The 19,975-nt window shown below is 42.1% G+C and overlaps 1 protein-coding gene across 3 annotated transcripts in view; it reads right to left on the minus strand.

Moving 5' to 3' along the window:
• Window positions 1-19,975, minus strand: part of TAB2 (TGF-beta activated kinase 1/MAP3K7 binding protein 2) — a 70,849-nt gene that overhangs the window by 12,375 nt on the left and 38,499 nt on the right. For 2 of the 3 annotated variants that reach the window (XM_018559385.1, XM_018559382.1), the window contains exons 3-5: window positions 14,527-14,711; window positions 10,400-11,846; window positions 8,126-8,286 (exon numbers count right to left, since the gene is read on the minus strand). In XM_018559385.1, the coding sequence (XP_018414887.1) occupies window positions 8,126-8,286; window positions 10,400-11,846; window positions 14,527-14,688 (1,770 nt within the window). In that variant the 5' untranslated portion in view covers window positions 14,689-14,711. The remainder of the gene's footprint in view (window positions 1-8,125; window positions 8,287-10,399; window positions 11,847-14,526; window positions 14,712-19,975) is intronic. The other variant, XM_018559383.1, reaches the window with a different exon arrangement.

Genomic DNA, 19,975 nt, shown 5'->3' on the forward strand with positions numbered 1-19,975 from the left:
GCGAGAGAGAGAGAGAGAGAGAGAGAGAGAGAGAGAGAGAGAGAGAGAGAGAAAGAATATTACATTGTAAACTAGGAAAATGGCATAGATAGGCCAGTACACATTAAATCAATTATTGTAGATGGTTGTCTAACAAAATGCAAAAACTTTTTGAACTTTTTTTTTAAATTCGGTCTAGATTATTTTATTTTAAGTAGAGGACTAAAAACACTTCTAAATTTAAAAACTTGTCTGTTCACGGAAACTACCACTCAGGCCTTAGTTTTTTTCCCCTTGGGCTTGCTTGAAGCTAATCTCGGCGATAAACAAATATTGTGTCTAAACACAAAAGGCTTGTGCATTCTTACTTGAATCTTGGTGTGCATTGTGTATTGTGTATTTTTTGCAGATCAGTGTAGTAATCCAGCATGAAAGTTTGCCTTTGTGCAGGGGAAAATAAGAGGTTTGTACATATATCATCAAATTTTGGAGTTCATTGAGGGACACAAATTCAGAAAACAGTTGGTTTCTGTATAACAGCCAGTCACTGTTTAACCCCTCCTCCTACCCAGCATGCTTCAATTTTGGAAAAATTGAGCAAAGCAAAAACACAAGGGGGAGGACTGTGTCCCTCAATGACCTCTGAGAAATAGATTTTACAATCAAGTACAAAAACCTTGTTCTTATCCCATTTTGGGGGGACGATGACGACACACGACACAGGAATTCAAGAACAGTGGGAGCATACAAAAGAAGTTCCAGTGAGGGGTGGGCGACAGCCACTGACAGATCCAAAAGGATTTCGAACCATCTGCAACTCAAGACTATTTGAAGGACTATGACAACATCTGACCCAGATGAGGTGAGGTCCCCTGCAGGATGGGGAAAATCTGCCAATGACGAAGGGAAGGCCAGAGAGGATCAACCTGACACTTAAGCTTAGGAAAGACAAGATTATTGCAAAAGGTGAAAAAACACTTAACCCGAATGGACAGTGAGCCTACACCAGCGAGAAACTGGGAAACGGGAAACCCACCAAAACAGGTTGAACAACATAGCTTGTGATGAGGGGGAAACAGACCAATAACATGTTGTAGTCAACAGAAAAAAACACTGGGACAAGTCCCTAGAAGAACAGGTCTCCAGATGGAACATTGGACACAAAACCCAGGTCCATGAGAGAAGACCAGCTGGTCTACGTGTGAAGGCCTGGGTCTTACACTCCCAACCCTTAGGATTTAGGGAAGGAACGTTCCAGGATCAGAATGAGGTTGCCTGGCCGGACAACCAACCTCAAAATGAGATCTCCAAGGAATGTGAGAATTCTCACTGCATGAGATCCATAAGGATGGGGGTGGTAACCACCCCATCCACGCTAAGAGATTGATGGTTCTCACCAGGGACTTCTTGGTCCTAAGACACCATCCGAATGATAGAGGGGGAGGCTGAAAAGGACAGTGTCAAAAAAAGATGGGGAGACCATCTTAGCATAGTAAAAGGTGTAGGGTATTTCCTCAACACCCTAAAGGCTACTAAAAGTGAAAGGGGAGGAATTTCCCTCTTACCGCACAGAAAAGGAAGGCTAGGCCAATTCATTCATACAAGGATTTTAGGAATGACCCAAAAGGTGAGAAAACCCTCAATCAGCCTAGTGGTCTTCCTGTTAAGGTGGGTCACTAGTACATCCATGGTGGAATAAGACCACTGATTTACAAATTCCCTTTTACAAGGGAAAATTTCCAGCACACTTGGGTGGGGTCTAGAGGATGCAGTCAAATAGCAGGTGTAGCGGAAAGGAATTTGCAGCCATAGCAGCTCTAAAGGACCCAAGGAAGAGAACAGCAGGCTGATTCTCTAGATGCAGGGTAATACATCTAATAAAAGATGAACATGGAAAGTTGGTCAAAGCCATGTTTCTGTGTTGGCTGATGATTCGAAAATTGGCTGGGTAATAAACGTGAGATAAAACAAAGCATCATTAAAGAAGTACCTGGATAAAATAGGGTAGTGGGCAACTACATGGCAGATGAGGTTTAATGTTGAAAAATGTAAAGTAATGCATTTGGGTGTTAAAAATAGGCATGCAAACTACACATTAAGCTCCACTGGGGAAATCAGAAGTGAAAAAGATTTGGGGGTCATCGTTGACTGCAGACTTAGCAATAGCATGCACTGTCAGGCTGCAGTTAACAAAATTATTAGACTACTTTTATACATAAAAAAGTATGTACTGTAGAAACAAATGTTGCCACTTTATAAAACACTGGTTCGGCCTCATCTTGAGTATGCGGTTCAATTTTAGTCACCAATCCACAGAAAGGATGTCCTGGAGCTGGAGAGGGTGTAGAACACAAAAAAACTAAGAAAGAGGCAGGAGGACCTAAGCCATGAGAAACGATTAAGAGGGGACATGATTGTAATGTACAAATTGTTTAATGGTGATGGTAACATCAGTAATAAACTTTTTATTGTAAACTCAAAGGCGACAAGAGGCAAGCACAAAAAATTGAAAAGAAAAAAGGTTTAGGGGAAGGGGATTCTTTTGTGTTAGAGTGGTAAAATTGTGGAACTCCCTTCCATAAGCAGTGTATTAGCAGAAAGTATTAATTCATTCAAGAGCGGTTAACTTTCCTCAGAAAACAAAACATACAGAGGTACAGGTACTCCTAATACAGAGTACACAGACACTCGCACATACAAAAGACACTCTCACATGGATTTGAACTCTATGGACTTTCTATTCAACCTCTAAATACTATGTAGCTTTATGTAACAAGCGAGAGAAAGGAGAGATTTTTCTCTTAGGTTTTTACAGATGAAAAAGACGGTTCGAAAGTTGTAGCAGGAATGCCAATAAAGATGGACCGGAGGTCCCTTTGTGGCTGATGGAAAGCTGGGTACAAGACAGGCTAGAGAAACTTAATGTAAATACATTTTTAAAGACAACTTACTGACTGGAATGGTACCGATTGCTGTAGGGAAATGAGGTACCAATATTCAATAAAGGATTGAGATGTATATCAGAAAACTAAAAGACCAGTCAGCCTAACATCAACAGTCTGAAAAAGTTTTAAGGGAATGGTACAAGAATCTATTCAGAAATTTGTCTGCAATAAAAGTATCATATGAACCAACCAGCATGGATTTATAAAAGACCATTCTTGTCAGACCAACCCATTAATCATTCCATGAAGAAGTGAGCAACCTGGATGCTGGAAGACCAAGGGATATAGTTTTTCTAGATTTTGTGATGGCTTTCAAACCAAACCTCATAAATGTTTACACTATAACGTCTAATAGAGTTGAAGAAAACTGGTTGCATGGATGGGTCCAGAAAGTAGTGATAAATTACTCATTCCCTAAATGGTCTAAAATTGTGGTATACCCCAGGGATTTGTCTTGGGACCAATGCAGTTTAACCTGTTTATTAAGCATATTAAGAATAAAATTAAGAGTTCAACTGCATGAGTTTGCTGATGATACCAAATTATACAGGGAAATAAATCTGCACAGGATGTAGCGACATTACAGGAAAACATAACATAGGGGGTTGAAGCAGCTACATGAGATTAAAATGTTTAGTAAAATGAAAGGCTATGCACTTGAGTGCCAAAAATACACATGCAAAATACTACCAGCAGAAACTATTCTAATGTGTATCAGTGATGGAAAAGGGGGTGCTTGCAGATCAGACTCCGCAATAACATGCAATGTCAGGCTGCAGCTAATAAAGCTAGCTGAATACTCTCATGCATTAAAAATGGCATAAATTTAAGAACGTAATCAATAACTCTACCCCTTTACAAAACACTGGTACAGCCTCATCTTGAATATGCAGTTCAGTTTTGGTCACCAATCCTCAGGAAAGGTGTTCTTGTATAAGAAAGAGTTCAGTAAAGGGCAACAAAATTAATAAGGGGACTGGAGGACCTCAACTATAAGAAACGATTACATAGATTACACTTATTCACAATGAAGAGGCACTTAACAGGAAACTTGAACACAATCTACAAATAGGTGACTATAGTAAATGTAATAAAAGATCTAAAGGTCCTTGAAGAAGACACATGGCCACAATTTAAGGTTGGAAGAAAGGAGGTTTAACCTTACATTGCAAAAAGGATTCTTTACTGTTAGAGCAGTGAAAACATGGAACTAAGAAAGACCTCTTCTTAGGTAGTGCTACTAGCTGAAAGTGTTGGCAATTGCAAAAAAACGTTGAGGTCTTCCTCATGGAACACAGTATACAGCGTTACAGGGATTGTTAGAGACTCATAATCATACACAAATAGGTTAAACTGGATGGACATGTGTCTTTCAACCTCATCAACCATTTAATTATGTAAATCTGAGTCAACAGCAGGAGCCTCAAAAATAGCTTCCTCAGGATAGGCTGCTGGGACCAGGGGTGTGGAAGTTTAAAAAAAAACCGACTTGCCCAAGGGCTAAAGCGGGGGCCCAATCTACTTGTCAATTCCCATGACAATCTAACTGTCCCGATACAAACAAATAGTTTTGGTCAAAACTGTATTTAACCATGCTAAGAAGCGCTTTTCATTGGTCAGTGTGTCCTGACAGAGTGCTCGCAATTTGCGAGCCAAATCCAAAATCCATGGCTACGTTGGATGGCAGTAAGGTGTACAGAGTGTCCACCCGTACTGGCAGAGGGCAAGGGCTGTTTGCTGAAAGGCATGTATATCGAGGGGAGCGCCGGGGCCAGATTTGAGCAGGTAATTCGATTTTCCCTAATTACCTGGGAAAGTGAACTTACCCTTTAAAGCACATTGTGCGTGTAAGAGTTCTGCTGCCTGGCTACCACTATATGGCTCATAGTGGAATGGGGGCAGCACTTATCACACACACAATGTCCAATGGGTGTGTTTATTTGCATGTAGATGGTGGGGGTGGCAGGGTTGGTTTTTAAATGTTTTACTTTAGCTCTAATTTATTAAATTTTACCACTTATTTTTTTAATTTGTATAAAATTAAATTTTTTTATTTTATATCTTTTTTTTCCCCATTTAATTTTATTGCCATTTACACAGGCAATAAATAGTTGTGATGTTTGGAGGTGACAGGTTCTCTTTATGGAACCTGCCCACCAACACAGAAAAGATCTGTGCAGTTTGACAGCTGAGACACTGAGGTGGCACTGTGATTACAGAGCTCCAATCTCATTTGATCACAGAGCGGAGAATGGACGTTCTACGCTACGCTCTGCTTCCTACTCTCCATCCTGAGCTCATTTGCCGTGGTCCCGGGACCCCCAGAAGAGCGGGGGACCTCAAAAACCTAAGCAGTGAGGGAGGGATGGGACAGACAGGCTAGTACAAGTGATCTGATCTAGAGCTGCAACAATTAATCGACTAAGTTGACTATATTCGATAATGGAAAACATTGTCAACGTTTTCCATCATCGATTAGTTGACTTTCGATTAGTTGGCCTGCTTGCGGCTCCCCGCACCCTACTTCTCTTCTCTATCGTATATAGCTGCTGGTATTCTGCATTGCGCTGTATCATTATACAGCGCAATGCAGAATAACACTGGCCATAGAGGACTACAAATCCCAGCAATACATTATACAGCGCAATGCAGAATAACACCAGCTACAGAGTACTACAAATCCCAGCAATAGTACATTATAGTATAATGTACTATTGCTGGGATTTGTTGTATTCCTCTATAGCTGGTGGCTTTCTGCATTGCGCTGTATAATGTACTATATTGCACACCACACTTTTTGTTGTTTTACTTCCACCGCTCCAAGTTTGTTCTCGTGATGGACTACAATCTCAATACAAACTAGTAGTCAGTAGTAATCACTGGAGCCTTTATTTATTTTTACTTTTTTTAAATCCGATTAATTGAACTTAATCGGCTAATCGATTTTGAAAATAATCGTTCACTGCAGCCCTAATCTGATAAGATCACATGTATAAGATGTGCATCTGCTCCCCACTGTACATTTAGCCCTGCTTGCCCAAATCAGGGCTAAAATGTAGAAAAAAAAAACCTGCAGATCCCAGGGGTCGGGCGATAGGAATTCCACACCCCCGCTGGGAATACGAGTCCGAGATAGAAAATGGGAGCAAAAGATCTGGTTGAATTAAAGGCTCATGAGGATCAGAGTGACCCTGCAGGAGATGGTGCCAGGGCACACAGCGCCTCTGCAGCCAGAATGATCCAGTAGCAGAGAACAAACAGTAAAGAAGAGTATACGAGGTTAAAATTTCAAACAAAAATTTATTTTGAACCGTTTGTTTGATTTTCTAATCGTTTATTAGGGTTACAAAATCGATCGGGGGAAAAAAGAAAAAAAGTGATGAAAAAACATTTAAAAAGGAGCATGCTGGAATGGACAGTGGATGTGGGTTTCATTCATGAAACTCCATTTCATCCCAAAACCGAATGTTGAATTAAAATGAAAATCTTAACGAAATTTCGAAAGAAAATTTGCCAGGTCTCTGATGACATTATTGAACGTCCCAAAGGATTTTTCATACAAAAAGTTTGTTCGAAAATATACCCGTGTATATTCTAGGAAGGCCAGAGTGGATGTGGAGGTCCCTGGTTCTCCCGACCGAGCTGGGAAGACTCTAATGAAGACAATCCTTTAAGTATAGGGGTCTCGGGCACTAGATTACAGGTGTTAGGTCCTTCTGGGGATACAGAGTACAAACATTCCTAAAACCACTAGAGGAGTATGGGGCAGAGGAAACCTGTAGCAATAGTACTGTCTTCTCTGTCTTAACAATGACATGCTGCTTCCTCTAAAAGGTAACGCAAATAGGCCTGACATGAAGCAAGGCCTCAAGTACTCAAAAACCCCAGCAGCTGATACAGATTTCTGGCAGCTGGAGGTGACCAGGCCATATTAAACAGGCAGTGGAAATGGATCCACGCGGTGCTTCAGGAGCAGTGGGAATGTATGCAGTGCTCCTCTGGTGGTAGCCGTACATTTTAAAAGGCGCCCAACAGTATGGTGAATCACCAGGATCTACCTCGCAGTTCACAAACAGCCTTACTCACAAGTTAGCGGTCAAAGACAAGGTCCCACCTGGAGCTTTGTCATGTGTCTGGGCCTGGAAAGCGTTTCATGGCTAACTAGCACAGTACACTCTGGTCTTGATAAGTGCCACAATGCAGAACCCAGTACCCGAAGGTCACATTGCAGGATAGCGGGGTCTGGGTATAACCTCTAAAGCTAGGCTGAAAAAAATGACAATACAGATAGCTGCTACATAAAGACAGCTCAAATAGTAGCATCGACTAAGAGTGGCTCAAGTCACTTAAAGGAGAACTATGGGGTGAATTACACTCATCCGCATAGTTAGAGCGGATCTGTGGCATTGAAATTGTCACATGTTGGCTCTATTGATCGGGAAGTGAGCGAAAACATACCACCGCTGGCTCACTTCCCGATCATCTCCCTGCAGAGAGCGGTGACAGTCACCACTCCCCACTGGGATTGTCCCCTACCCTCTCCGATCCTCCAGCGCTGACTGGAGGGACAGACGGGGGAGGGGGGCAGGCATAGCTGGCTCTGCCTCTAGATAGGCTGTCAATTAGCCAGCAAGATGGATTGTCGGGATCCGTCCTGGCTGCAGTGCTCTCGGCATATAGCGTGCAATAGCCCACTATATACTGAGTTTTGGGTCACGGGAGGACATTAGTATATGTCCTCCCGTCACCCTAAGGAGAACTATGGGGGGAATGTTACCCTATGGTGCTCTTTTAAGGAAAATATTCCACGAAGCAAAGCCAACAAAAGAATAGTTACAATTTATTTAGCAGAGCTGAAAAGGCACCCAGCTTCGTAGGACAGTAGCAAAAAACAAAAGCATGCTGGGTAGAGGAGGGGTTATATAGACGTTGACTTACAATTTTTTTGTTTACCAGTGTTCGAAACATCCACTAGGTGACAGTATAACCGTTTCTGTATACCCGTGTCCCTCAATGGACGGGAGCAATTACCAGAGTATATATATGGCTCTGCGAGCATATAGGCTGCTTTTGAGTGATAAATGGCTAGACTTGTCGCCTTCCATGGAAAACTCCATTGACTAAGATTACACAAAGGTAGCACCATGTAAGTAAAGTCTCAGTGGAGCACTAAATATTCAAAAGACAGGACTATAACTTACTGATGGAATCTGGGAAAGGGAATTCGACCTATTTAGGCGTCTCCCAGTAAGATTGTTTTCCATTTCATTGACTTCCGTTTTAAGTTTATCCAGCTTTTTCTTTTGCACTTCAAGTTCTCGATGAAGTCGCTCCATTCTTGCCTTCTGATGTACCAGTAGAGCTGCAAAATGAAAAGGAGACTGGATTGTTTTTTATCTTAAAATTAGAGATATTCTCGTTACTGCCACTGAAAATCAGAGAAAGAAGTCATTATAAATTTACTCTACAGGAGAAGTGTGCTTGCACATTGCAAAAAAAAAATAAAATGGTTGTAGTTAACGAGAAGCTAGTTGCAGTCCATAATTCAAAGAAACACTGATTCAAACTGCAAGCCATGCACAAGATTGATGCAGTATTTACATGAATTTTGGTTATGTCTTTGCATTCTAGTCTGCTTCTAGTAAGAAACGTGTTAAGTATTCTACTTCCTGCCAGATTCAAAACAATGGACAACTGAATAAAATATACTGCCCTGTCGCAATAGTCCTGCACCTTGCTCCTCCAGCTAAACACAAAGTCCTCTGATTGAGCCAACGCTGATCTGTGTTTTTTTTTTTTTCTTCTAAGTCCAACCTACAAGCCATCTTCATATTGCATCGGGTACCTGCAACTATTCAGCCTACACGTGACCTCATTTAGAGTGGGTGCTGCCATTTCCGATTTGTTTTTTAAGGTGCATGCTCAGAGTCTACCATTCTCTCTTCACAACAGTGTCAACAATCTGGAAAAAGCTTGCCTGTATCTGGTTTCCCGACAATATATTACAGAAATGATACAAACAGGTTAGAGACCTCAAAAAGAGATATGCAAAAGGTGCTAAGATTTTGACTCATTTGTTCGGAGCAGTGCAAAGAACATAATCATTTGGCAAACTTTCTGGCCTTGGTGAGGAAGCTCACATAAAACAAAGCTACCCTTCACAGAGTACTCAGAACAGGACCAAAAAAGGAGCATCAGATCAAATTGTACTCTTACTATTTGGTATTTTTGTCCTGTTTGTCTATACAAGTCAAAGACTAACCATGTAGTTAAAAAAAAAAAAAAAGGATGGCAATTGACAGCCTTGTAGCTTGCACTGGGGGGCACCTCGAGGAGGCAAATCCCTATTCCTCTATCAAGATGACTGCCTACTAGGGCTGCAACAACTAATCGACATAATCGATGATTGAAAAAGTTGTCAACTTTTTCAATCATCGATTAATTGGCTACTAATTGGTTGGCCCTGTTTACGGCTCCACACACGCTGCGCGCCGCACCTCCTCCCCACTTCACGTTCGCCGCTGCCAGACCCGCCCGCATTCACGCTCTGCAAGCCGCATCTCCTCCCTGCCTCACGTTCACCCACCCACATCCACAATCGGCACAGGGACCTGGGGAGAAGTAGTAAGGAGGAGGAGGTGTGGGGGGATGACAGCCGCCGATAGACAGGCCTGATCTCAGAAGCAAGTTGCTGGAAGACTGCTCAGGTAAGCCTGCACTTTCCTCCCCCCCCACATGGTGCTCTATAATGTACTGCTGGGATTTGTATTCCTCTATAGCTGATGGTACATTGTGCTGTATATTATACATAGGAATACAAATCCCAGCAATACATTATACACTGTATGTATAATGTATTGCTGGGATTTGTTGTATTCCTATATAGCTGGTGGTATTCTGCATTAAGCTGTATAGAGGACTACAAATCCCAGCAATAATGAATTATACAGCGCAATGCAGAATATCACCAGCTATAGAGGAGTACAAAAAAATCCCAGGAATACATTATACGGTGGTGCAATGCCAAATATCACTAGCTATAGAGGACTACAAAACCCAGCAATAGTACATTATACAGCACAATACTATATTGCACACCACACTTGTTTTCTTTCTTACTTCCACCGCTCCAAGCTTGCTCCTGTGATGGACTACACTCATACAAACTAGTAGTCCATCATTGGAGCCATTTATTTGATTTTATTTTTTATCCGATTAACCGAACTTAATAAATCGGCTAACTAATCGATTTTGAAAATAATCGTTAGCCGCAGCTCTACTACCTACGCAGACACAGTGCAGAATAAAGCATTGAAGGTAAGTAAAGGGGACAAGAGCCTACAAGCAATATTGATATCTAGCCCATTGTCTTCTGCTTGGGGCAGAGGACAAAGCTTCCAGAGATCAGGTCCTCTTTAAAAAAGTATAAAACCACATAAAAAGCAAAATGACTGAAAAGTGTATTTTCACTTTACCTTGTGTATATGCTGCATCATCTGACCCCACACTTAGTTTCCTTGCATCATTTATTCGATCATGTCCTACAACAGGGTCTGTTAAATGATGGATCCCTTCTGATTCTGCAAATGGAAGAAGATTTGTGGGCTCAAACGTTGGGGACACAACTCCTGGGGAAACTGCAGGTGGTTTGTTCGGGGAGACTGTTATCTTAAAAGTATATTTTGTGTTGGGCTGAGTCACTACCACACGTGGAGAAGTGGCTGAGCTATTATTTCCAAGAGCTCGGCTTTTAGGTGGATGGTGATGAATGAAAGCGGGCCCCATGCTTACTTGACCAGAGACATTCCTTGCTGCATTTGCAGCACCTGGATTTGTTGAAATAAAGAGAGTAGGCTGATTCCTAACAACCTGGTCATCACCACCAGGAGCTGAAATGTACACCTTTGGTTGGTTACGGTTAATAATCTCATCTGTGTTTGGGGGGCTTGCAATGTAAACAGTGGGCTGGTTCCTTGTTGGGGTGTTCAAAGTAGAGGGATTAGTAGAACTTCGAGAACTTTGGGAACGCAGCATGTTTGGATTGATTCTTTGTGGAGGTTCAAGTTTAATTTCAATTTGATTTTTCCTGGGACCAGTTGAGATATTCTGAATGTTGTACTGGGTGGAAGGTTGGCCGCTACCTGCCGATGAATGAAGCACAGGCGCTTGTGAAGTTGTAGGTGAACTAATAGGCATATACACATGAGAAGTCTGGTGACCCTGTTGATTAGATTGTGCTGAGGTATGTGACTGAGTATAAGAAGAAGGAAGCGTCGTCCAAGGATTTGGGTGTGAAGGCTGAAAAACTTGCTGTTGTGTGGGAATCTGAGACATCCAACCAGATTGCTGGGGTGTTTGTCGTGTTGTGCCACTTTGGGAAGTGAAATAAGGTCTAATATAGATGGAATTTCCATGTGGGCTATTAAGCACAGGTGGGGGCCCACCATGTATATGCAAAGACGTCGGAGTATTACGAGTAGACTGAATATTTGGAGCCAAGGTAACCATGATGGGGTTGAATCTGGGGGTTTGCAAGCCAGATGAACTTTTGCTGCCTAAATGGAGTCCAAACTGATGACCAGGATTTGAAGGGTTATTGGGCACCCCAAAAACATTAAAACTGGAAGGCACATTAGCAGGAGCAGTCTGTGGCTCTTGCTGATACAGTTCATTGTTGGGCTGCCCTTCTTGAAGATGGCCATCACTTATGCTGTGAGTCAAAGTCCTACTGCTTCCATTCATTCTACTTCCATCCCTGACCTCATGGTACTGAGACTGTAAATCCAAATTAAGGGATGTCATGTGATTTCTTAAACCAACAATGCCACTTTCATCTGTGAGGGACAAGTCGCCTTCACCATATAGGTATTTTGTGCTTTCTTGAGAAAGGACTGCACAACAAGCATCCAGATTATTGTTGTTCTACAAAATAAAAAGAAGAAAACAGTAATTTAAAGGGAAAACAAAAAGCAACCCAATTAGAATTATATCACTGATAAAGAGTTTCATATGCCAAACTTTAGTCTTTGATTATTTAAAAGATGTTCAGAATGGTTTTCCATTATATATTTTGGTCAATAGACCAAACTGATGTGGTCACCATGGATGGTAATAACATGGTGATAAATTAAAAAAACAATAGCCTGTAGAGTACTTGTGACTTCAAAGAATGTTTTAGACCCACTGCCTTCACAACCCATAGATAAAAGTATGGCCTGCTAGGCAAGGTTTCTATATCCTGTGCTCCAGGATTTCTTCCCCACTGCCGCATTTATGTGCTATTGGAAAAATTGGGTCTGTACAGAAGGCCCCATAACTTCCTATGGGAAGTAATGCGTATGCAAGGCAGAGGGAAAAAAAAAAAAATCGGAGTGGAGTGGGTCAGTCCCTGGCTTCCAATATGTCTTTGGTGTTATAAAAGATCCAACTGAATTCATTTAAATCTTTTTTTTTTTTTTAAATATTAGTTTTAGGTTGACTGGCCTTATTTTCTTTTCTTGTCATATGGATGCATACAATAACAGCCTGATGGATACAGCTGTCTGTGTATGTAGGGAACTCACTGCTTTAGATATAGCATTAAAGAAGTCTTGTATTATTTTTCACAGTGCAGTCACCTGTCACAGTATATGTTGTTTTTTATCCCATGCTTCTGTGTGGAGTAGAAACAGATAGACTTCGACAGTTCACCCTTTTCATTCGCGACCACATTCTGCAAAGGAGACAGACTTGATTGACAGCTATCATCTCACATTCCCTGAACTTTCCCAAACACAAAGCAAGATTCCCCTACAGTTCTGGTGCCGATTCCAGTGAGTGCCCCTCTCTGCATACCTGTGATCTCACATGTGGATGGAAAGCAGTTGCTCAAAAGAATAAGCACAGACACTAGAACAGGAGCCTTGTTTTCTGTCAGAAAGTGTCAAGAGATCAGAGCTGTCAATCAAGAGTACATCTACTTTGCAAAACTTTGTTACGAATGAAGAAGAGCAGTAAGCTGTCAAGGTCTGCAACACAGTTTATTGTACACAGAAGCATGAGATGAGGAAAAAAAAAATCTATCCCTCCATCTCACATCAATCCAGATCACTCAGAGGACAAGAAAAGACTGTATTTACCAGTACGGCCATTTTATATAAAAATTCCTATTTTTATGAGTGGTATCAATGTCTCATCATTACACAGGGTTGGGCAGGGACGGATGTGGATGAATGTATGCAATGTAAATAAAATAACTTTAATTCACTGTCTAGCCCCAAAAAATAGAACAAAAAAAAAGTAAACGCGGTAATATTTAGGTGGACCGCCTTCAGCTTTGATTACGGCACACATTCACAGTGGCATCATTTTGATAAGCTTATGCAATATCCCAACATTCTGCCCAGAGTTGCATTCATTTTTCACAAAGAACTTTTAGGGATGATGGGGCAGTCGAACCACCGAGTAAAGTCTTCTTCAGGAAATTCCAAAGAATCTCAATGGGGTTAAGGTCTGGACTCTGTGGTGGCCAACCCACGTGTGAAATTCATGTCTCATACTCCCTAATCCACTATTTCAGCACAATGGGGGGAATTTATCAAACCTGGAGCAAACGGAATCGGGAGCAGTTGCCTATGGCAACCAATCAGCATCTCTCCTCAGTTTGCGCAAGATTTAAAAATGGAAGAGAGAGAAGCCGATTGGCTGCAGTGCAAATCTGCTCCAGATTTTGTCTGCTCCAGTTTTGATAAATTCCCCCCAAAGAGTCCTGGCATTGTCATCTTGCAATACATCCATGTCATCAGGGAAGAAAAAAATCCACTGATGGAAAAACCTGTAATTCAGTGTATTCAGGTAGGCAGCTGACCTCATTTGTTGCCAGATGAAACACATTAATCACAGCAGTAATTATCCAATGGAAGACCCTTAACTATTTGGTTAGCTAAATCCAGGTGGTGACCTTTTTTGGCCAGGCAGTGTACATCAATGAGAATATATTATATATCTCACATCTATCTAGCCATCCATCCCACATCTAGCCATCCATCCACACTTTTAAAAAAATGAGATGTGCTCTTAAAATAAATAAAACATAAAAAAAAGTATGTTTTATTGCGATTATACATACAAAGCAGAAATATTTGAATAAAAATATGTAACTCAACACGTATTTCATTTATAATCAACAATTGGAGATAGAATCTGGGCAAATAAAAATATTACCAAGTATTAAAAAAATTGCAGATTTAAATCAATCAATATAGTGTAATAATGATCAGTGGGAACATTTCATCATGGCAGAAGCAGGCCAAGTTTGAGAGCATGAGTCCTGTTTTGATCTAAATCTACCTGATCTGTTGAGAAATAATGAGATGGAATATGCAAGTGTTCTCCAATATGCACATTACGATTTAACTAGTCCATGGATTTTTTTTTTACGGAGCAGCAGTTTATCATTAACATGGCGATACAGAGGCATAGCTCTCTGTATTGTAGACGCTTAACTACTGACTACTAGCAATATGCTACTGTGACGCAGACAATAAAAATAAATATATCCTGCTAATAATGATGTGCAATATCCTGAAACTACATGAAAAACTAGCAGGCTTAAGGCACTAACCTGTTGCATGCACCGTGAAACAACTACTGCAGGCACCTCTGGGAATTTTTGTCGCAGGTCATTTAAAACCTGAAAGTCAACTTGCGAGCTTCCTTGGGCCATTCGTATATTGCCTGTGCTGAACTGTTCTACTGGACAGTTCTGGTTGGAACCCAACCTCATCTCATTGTTGAAAGCATGCTCTGCTGAAGAGAAGGTAAAACTTTACATTACAAAAAAAAAAACAAAAAAACATTTTGGCATTAAGCTGTTATAATACACTGAAAATTCAATGCAAATATTGGCCCCTTAATTGTGAAAACTGGTACTTTTGTTCACAATGCAAGCTAGTCCTTGGAATACCTTTGAGCAACAATTCTAGTACAATTTAGCTATGTAATGCATAGGCCTTTTTAAGTAGACTGTGGGAATATATATTTTTTTAAATTCCCCTTGCACCCAAACTTTTTTTACTTGGTTACTTATTGGTATTTCAGACATATAGTTTCAAAGTTATATGTAGGTTACAAGTTCCATGCTGCTAGTCACCAAGTCTCCTCTGACAATGTTAACAGTAATTTACATCAGTTGTGAAACCTGAGGGCCGGAATCCCAAATGGTCCAATATTATGTGGGGTCTCAAGTTAAACATTTAATTGAGGATTACAGGGCTGAGAGAAGACTAGATTTGTAAGGTCCTAAAACTGACAAACAAGGACTACAGAAAAATCTAAATACATGAAACCTAACTGTTACCTATCTTTAGGGAAACAGTCTGTCTCCACTGTGCACAGGGAAAAAATGCTGTAAAGAAAATGCTTTCAGAAATAAAAAAAATAAATAAAAAAAGTGTTAAAATAGTAGGGATGTCCCGATACCTATACAGGGCATTTTCAGGAGTACTTGTGAAAATGCTCCAATACTAAAAGACCAATATGGGCCCTTTACATTTAAAAAAAGTTCGGCTGCCTGAGATCCCGCGCTTGCTGGGGACCTCAGGCAGCTGTCTTTGATAGTGCTGGTCCAGCTGCACATTGCCGCCTCCTCCTCCTTCTCAGCACAACAATGGACAGCCCCACACTCACCAGTACAGCCTTGTAGCCCCAGTTCTTACTAAGTGATACCCTGCCCAATATTCAGTAGGCCCCCCTTTGGAGCCAAAACAGCCCTGAACCGTTGAGGTATGGAGCCCAGTAGACCTCCTTAAGTCTGGCAAGTTGTGAGGCGAGGCCTCCATGGATTGGACTTGTTTTTCCAGCACATGCCACAGATGCTCAAATTGGATTGTGAGCTGGAGAATTTGAAGGCCAAGTCAACACCTCAAACTCATCGTTGGTTCAAGAATGGTTTGAGGAACACATTTTTGAAGTGGGGCAGGGCATCATGAGGCCCTCCAACATACTCCATCTGCAGCAAGGGATCTGAAACGCATCTATTTCATGGATCACTACTCCATGTCCAGCATCAACCAGCTGGAAGGAACTGGTTAACAGAAGAATGTACTTAACAGGAGCAGAGTGAACTGGACTAGAACATAGGGTTACGGCCAAGTCAGGATCCAAAACACCTCACATAATACAACAAGAGCTCCTGTAATGGAACTCAAGTATCTTAACATGGTCCATTGGTGTTCATCTCCAGAGACTAGCCCAGGGAATGATCCAAGTATGTAGGAGGAAGCAACTGCTCCGGAAATCCAGAAGGTGGCTCAAGAGATAAGTATTCTCCAATGACAGATCTTCCCACATGCGGGAAGAGAAGTTCTTAACAGCCATAGAACTGGAAGAATGGTGCATCAGGCCCGGGTACTACCTGTTCCTAAGAGACAGACAAGTTAAGTTGGCCATAGACTGTTTTATTTATTTTTTGTTCGACCTGCAGGCTGAACAGATTCCTCCATCCACGCTGCGTCATTTATATTCTGACAGTGGCAGGCATGCCACTGTCAGAATACCTGAACAGTGACAGCAGCCAATTGGCAGTCAGTGTTCGGCAGAAAAATTTTCATCCGACTCCTTCAATTTTCTGAAGATGCCAACCAGACCACCTACTGAACAACATCTGTATACCAGGTGTGCGGGGGTGAGATGGAGTCAAAACCCAAAGTGGGACAGTGATCAGCAAGTACTGCTACCTGCTGACCATACAAATCCAAGGGTTCCTCAAGGGTGGGACAGGGGTGGTGGATTCAACACCAGGAACAACTGGAGAGCTGACATGCCACAAGGAAGACAGTGCATTGCTCTAGGTAATAGAACAGGGGCCATGATATGACACACTGCCTGAGGCCAAACTAGCCTCAGGGGCCTGAGGCCAAACTGACAGAGGCGCTACAGCAAAAGTCACAGGGATTAGGAGACCCTAAGGGAACAGAGGTAAATCTGTGTGTAATTACTTTTTTTAAAGGTGCCTTCATGCTGAAGATTTCTTGCTTCAAACCTTGCAGTTTGCAGGAGTATCAGGCTTAGAGGGTCTAGTTGAATCCACTGCAGGAGTAAAGGAGAGGGATGGGGGGTCAGTGGACCCTTTCTTAGACTCTTCTTATGCTGAGGCAAGCGAACCCTCTGACACACGATCCTTCAAAGACCAAAGGAGTGAGAGGCTCTTTGGATTTAGCATCTGTTTCACAGCAACTTAATCAGTGTTCTGTGCATTTGCATGGATCAACTGCTACAGTGGAGATATCTCCTTTAAAAGGTATTTAACCTATTCTGCTTGATTATAGTCATGGCTAGAATAGAGCAAAGGGCAGGGACCGTCAGCAAAAACTGGATTTTAAAGAGGGATTCTAGCTGCTGGTCAGAAGAATCCTTGAAGGAAGAATATCTTCGACAAACCTAGTGGTTTCCCCGTTAAGGTAGATCATTGTTAGATCCTCAGTGGGTAATGAGCACTGTTTTACAAATTTATTTCCAAATTATTTCCAAACAGGAGCAGATCCAGCAAGCTCTCAGGGGAAGTCCGGGATCACTTTACAGAGGAAGACCTCTAAGAGCGGGTGCAATGGAAAGGTCTTTGTAGCTGCAGTAGCTCTGAAAGACCTTCAGGTGCACAGTAGTACGTACAGTATCAATAAGTAAATCTAATGGCAGAAGTTTGCGAATTATTGAAAGCAGAATTTGACCCTGCAGAAGTAATGTGCGCACACTGGCCCGTTCGGCAGTTGTCGAACCAGCAGGCCACTAACTCGCCGAGAATCGTACGATTCCCGGTGGGTTTTCTAGCCTGCTGGTTCGACGGAAGACGTGCGACCGTACAGTAGAAACGGTCGCACGCCTTCCATACACTGCACAATTCTCCTACGATCGCGGGATTTCCCGTGATTCTCGTACGAGAATCGTGCAGTGTATGGGCACCTTAAGGAAAAGTCGATTTAGATAGCTCCCACACTACAGTCCAGCTCAAGCAGCAACATTTCAAAGAATCTTGATTGAAGAAACAGTTGGCTAGTTAAAAGAGAAATAAAAAAAATCATAAACAACATTTTATTTTTCCCAGCAGAGCTAAAATAGAAAGAAAAAAAATTGTCCATCCTCCTAGGACACAAGCAAAAGACTGAGGCATGCTGATATCAGGAGGGGTCCTAGCCTACAATTTGTTTGCCAAATCCTCCTGTAGACAGTTGTATAACCAACAACATGACTTCTCGTGTCCCTCAAAGGGACGAGAAATAAGTACATCCCAACATATACCACCAGTTAAAATCCATGTAATAAAAACAGGTGTTCCAGATTAGGTGCCAATGATTAGAACCTGCTTAGGGAGTATGTAGGTGAAACGGGTCTTATTTGAACCTCAGATATCTAGGATCTGGTATTCGCTTTGCTACTGTCGTGTGTAATGTAATTATGCCAGGATCAAAAGAGATCTCTAAGGTCCTCAAAGAAAGTTGGGCATGCCTATGGATCTGAAAAATGATTTAAAAATACTGCCAAATAAATCATTCCACTGTAAGGAAAATAACCTACAAGTGGGGTAGACTTCAAACGACTGCTAATTTGGCCACAACTGGCCTGCTCAGCAGATGCAGATCAAATGCACTCTATGCCATGCTAAAATAAGTCTCCAAGGACTAGAGCTGCAACAGTTAATCGATTTAGTCGATTAAAATCGACGATTGAAAACGTTGGCAACGTTTTCGATCGTCGATTCGTCGGCTATCGATTGATTTGCCTGTTCGGGGCTGTTCCGGGCTCCACATGCGGCCTGAGCCACACGTCACACGCTGCTCCCGCTGTGCCCACGGCACAGGCCGCATAAGCCATGCCCACCGCACAGGACGCTGAAGCCGCGCACACCGCTGCTCTACTCCTCGACGCGATCTCCCTCACTCGTCGCTGGCCCGCCGACAATCGAGGGCCCACCTTCTGAAGCCAGTGGTGGACGGAGCTGCAGTGTGAAACAGGTGTGCGGGGATATAGTGGTGGAATAGGTGTCAGTGTGGAACAGCTGTGTGGAGAGGCAGTGGTGGAATAGGTGTATGGGGGTGCAGTGTGGACCAGGTGTAAACGCCAGCTACAGAGGACTACAAATCCCAGCAATAGTACATTATAGTATAATGTACTATTGCTACATTCCTCTATAGCTGCTGGTATTCTGCACTGCGCCGCTGTATAATGTACTATATTGCACACCACACTTTTTTTTTACCTCCACCGCACCAAGCTTGCTCCCGTGATGGACTACAATCTTAACACAAACTAGTCGTCAATCACTGGAGCCTTTTTTTTTTTTTATCCGATTAACCGATCGAACTTAATAATCGGCCAACTAATCGATTATGAAAATAATCGTTAGCTGCAGCCCTACCAAGGACCCCACAATTTAATTATGGAACTACAGGTAACTTCTGCAACAGCTGGAGTCAAAGAGCATGCATCTATTATCAGAAAGATTGTACCAATTTAACCTGCATGGGAGTTGTGCTGTGGATTGATGAATTAAAGATAGAGTTATTTATCCACAGGAATAGTAGACAAGACTCCGCAATCGGTTATCAAACACAGAAACACTTTGGAAAGACAAAAAAGGTCCTTCTATGGCATTTGCATTACTTGTAAGTCACACCTGGTGACTTACAAAGGTGACTAAATATTCCAAAATAGGAGGGGATAGAATCTTCTAAAATTTCATGAACATCCCATATAAGTGGAGACTAGGGATGCACCGATACCTTATGTTTCAGTATTGAGTAGGAGTACAGATATTTATCTTTCAGTACTCGCCCATACTAATACTTCTCTAGCATGGAGCCGGTCTTTCTGGCCAATCAGGAAGCCGGGTGGCCAATCATTACCTGTCCCCCGGCTTTCCGATTGGCCAAATAGCCAGCTCCATGTTCCCTTGCGGCACTGCCGGTCGGAGGAAATCTCCCTTTGCCCGGAAGTTCTGGTATTGGGGGTAAGTATCAAAGCATTTGGGCAAGTATGAGTATTCGGCCATGGTTCCCTTCAAATCCATGTTCAAATCT

This window comes from Nanorana parkeri, unplaced genomic scaffold, assembly GCF_000935625.1.
Source record: "Nanorana parkeri isolate BGI_ZX_2015 unplaced genomic scaffold, ASM93562v1 scaffold391, whole genome shotgun sequence".
In the NCBI taxonomy this organism is placed as follows: Eukaryota; Metazoa; Chordata; class Amphibia; order Anura; family Dicroglossidae; genus Nanorana; species Nanorana parkeri.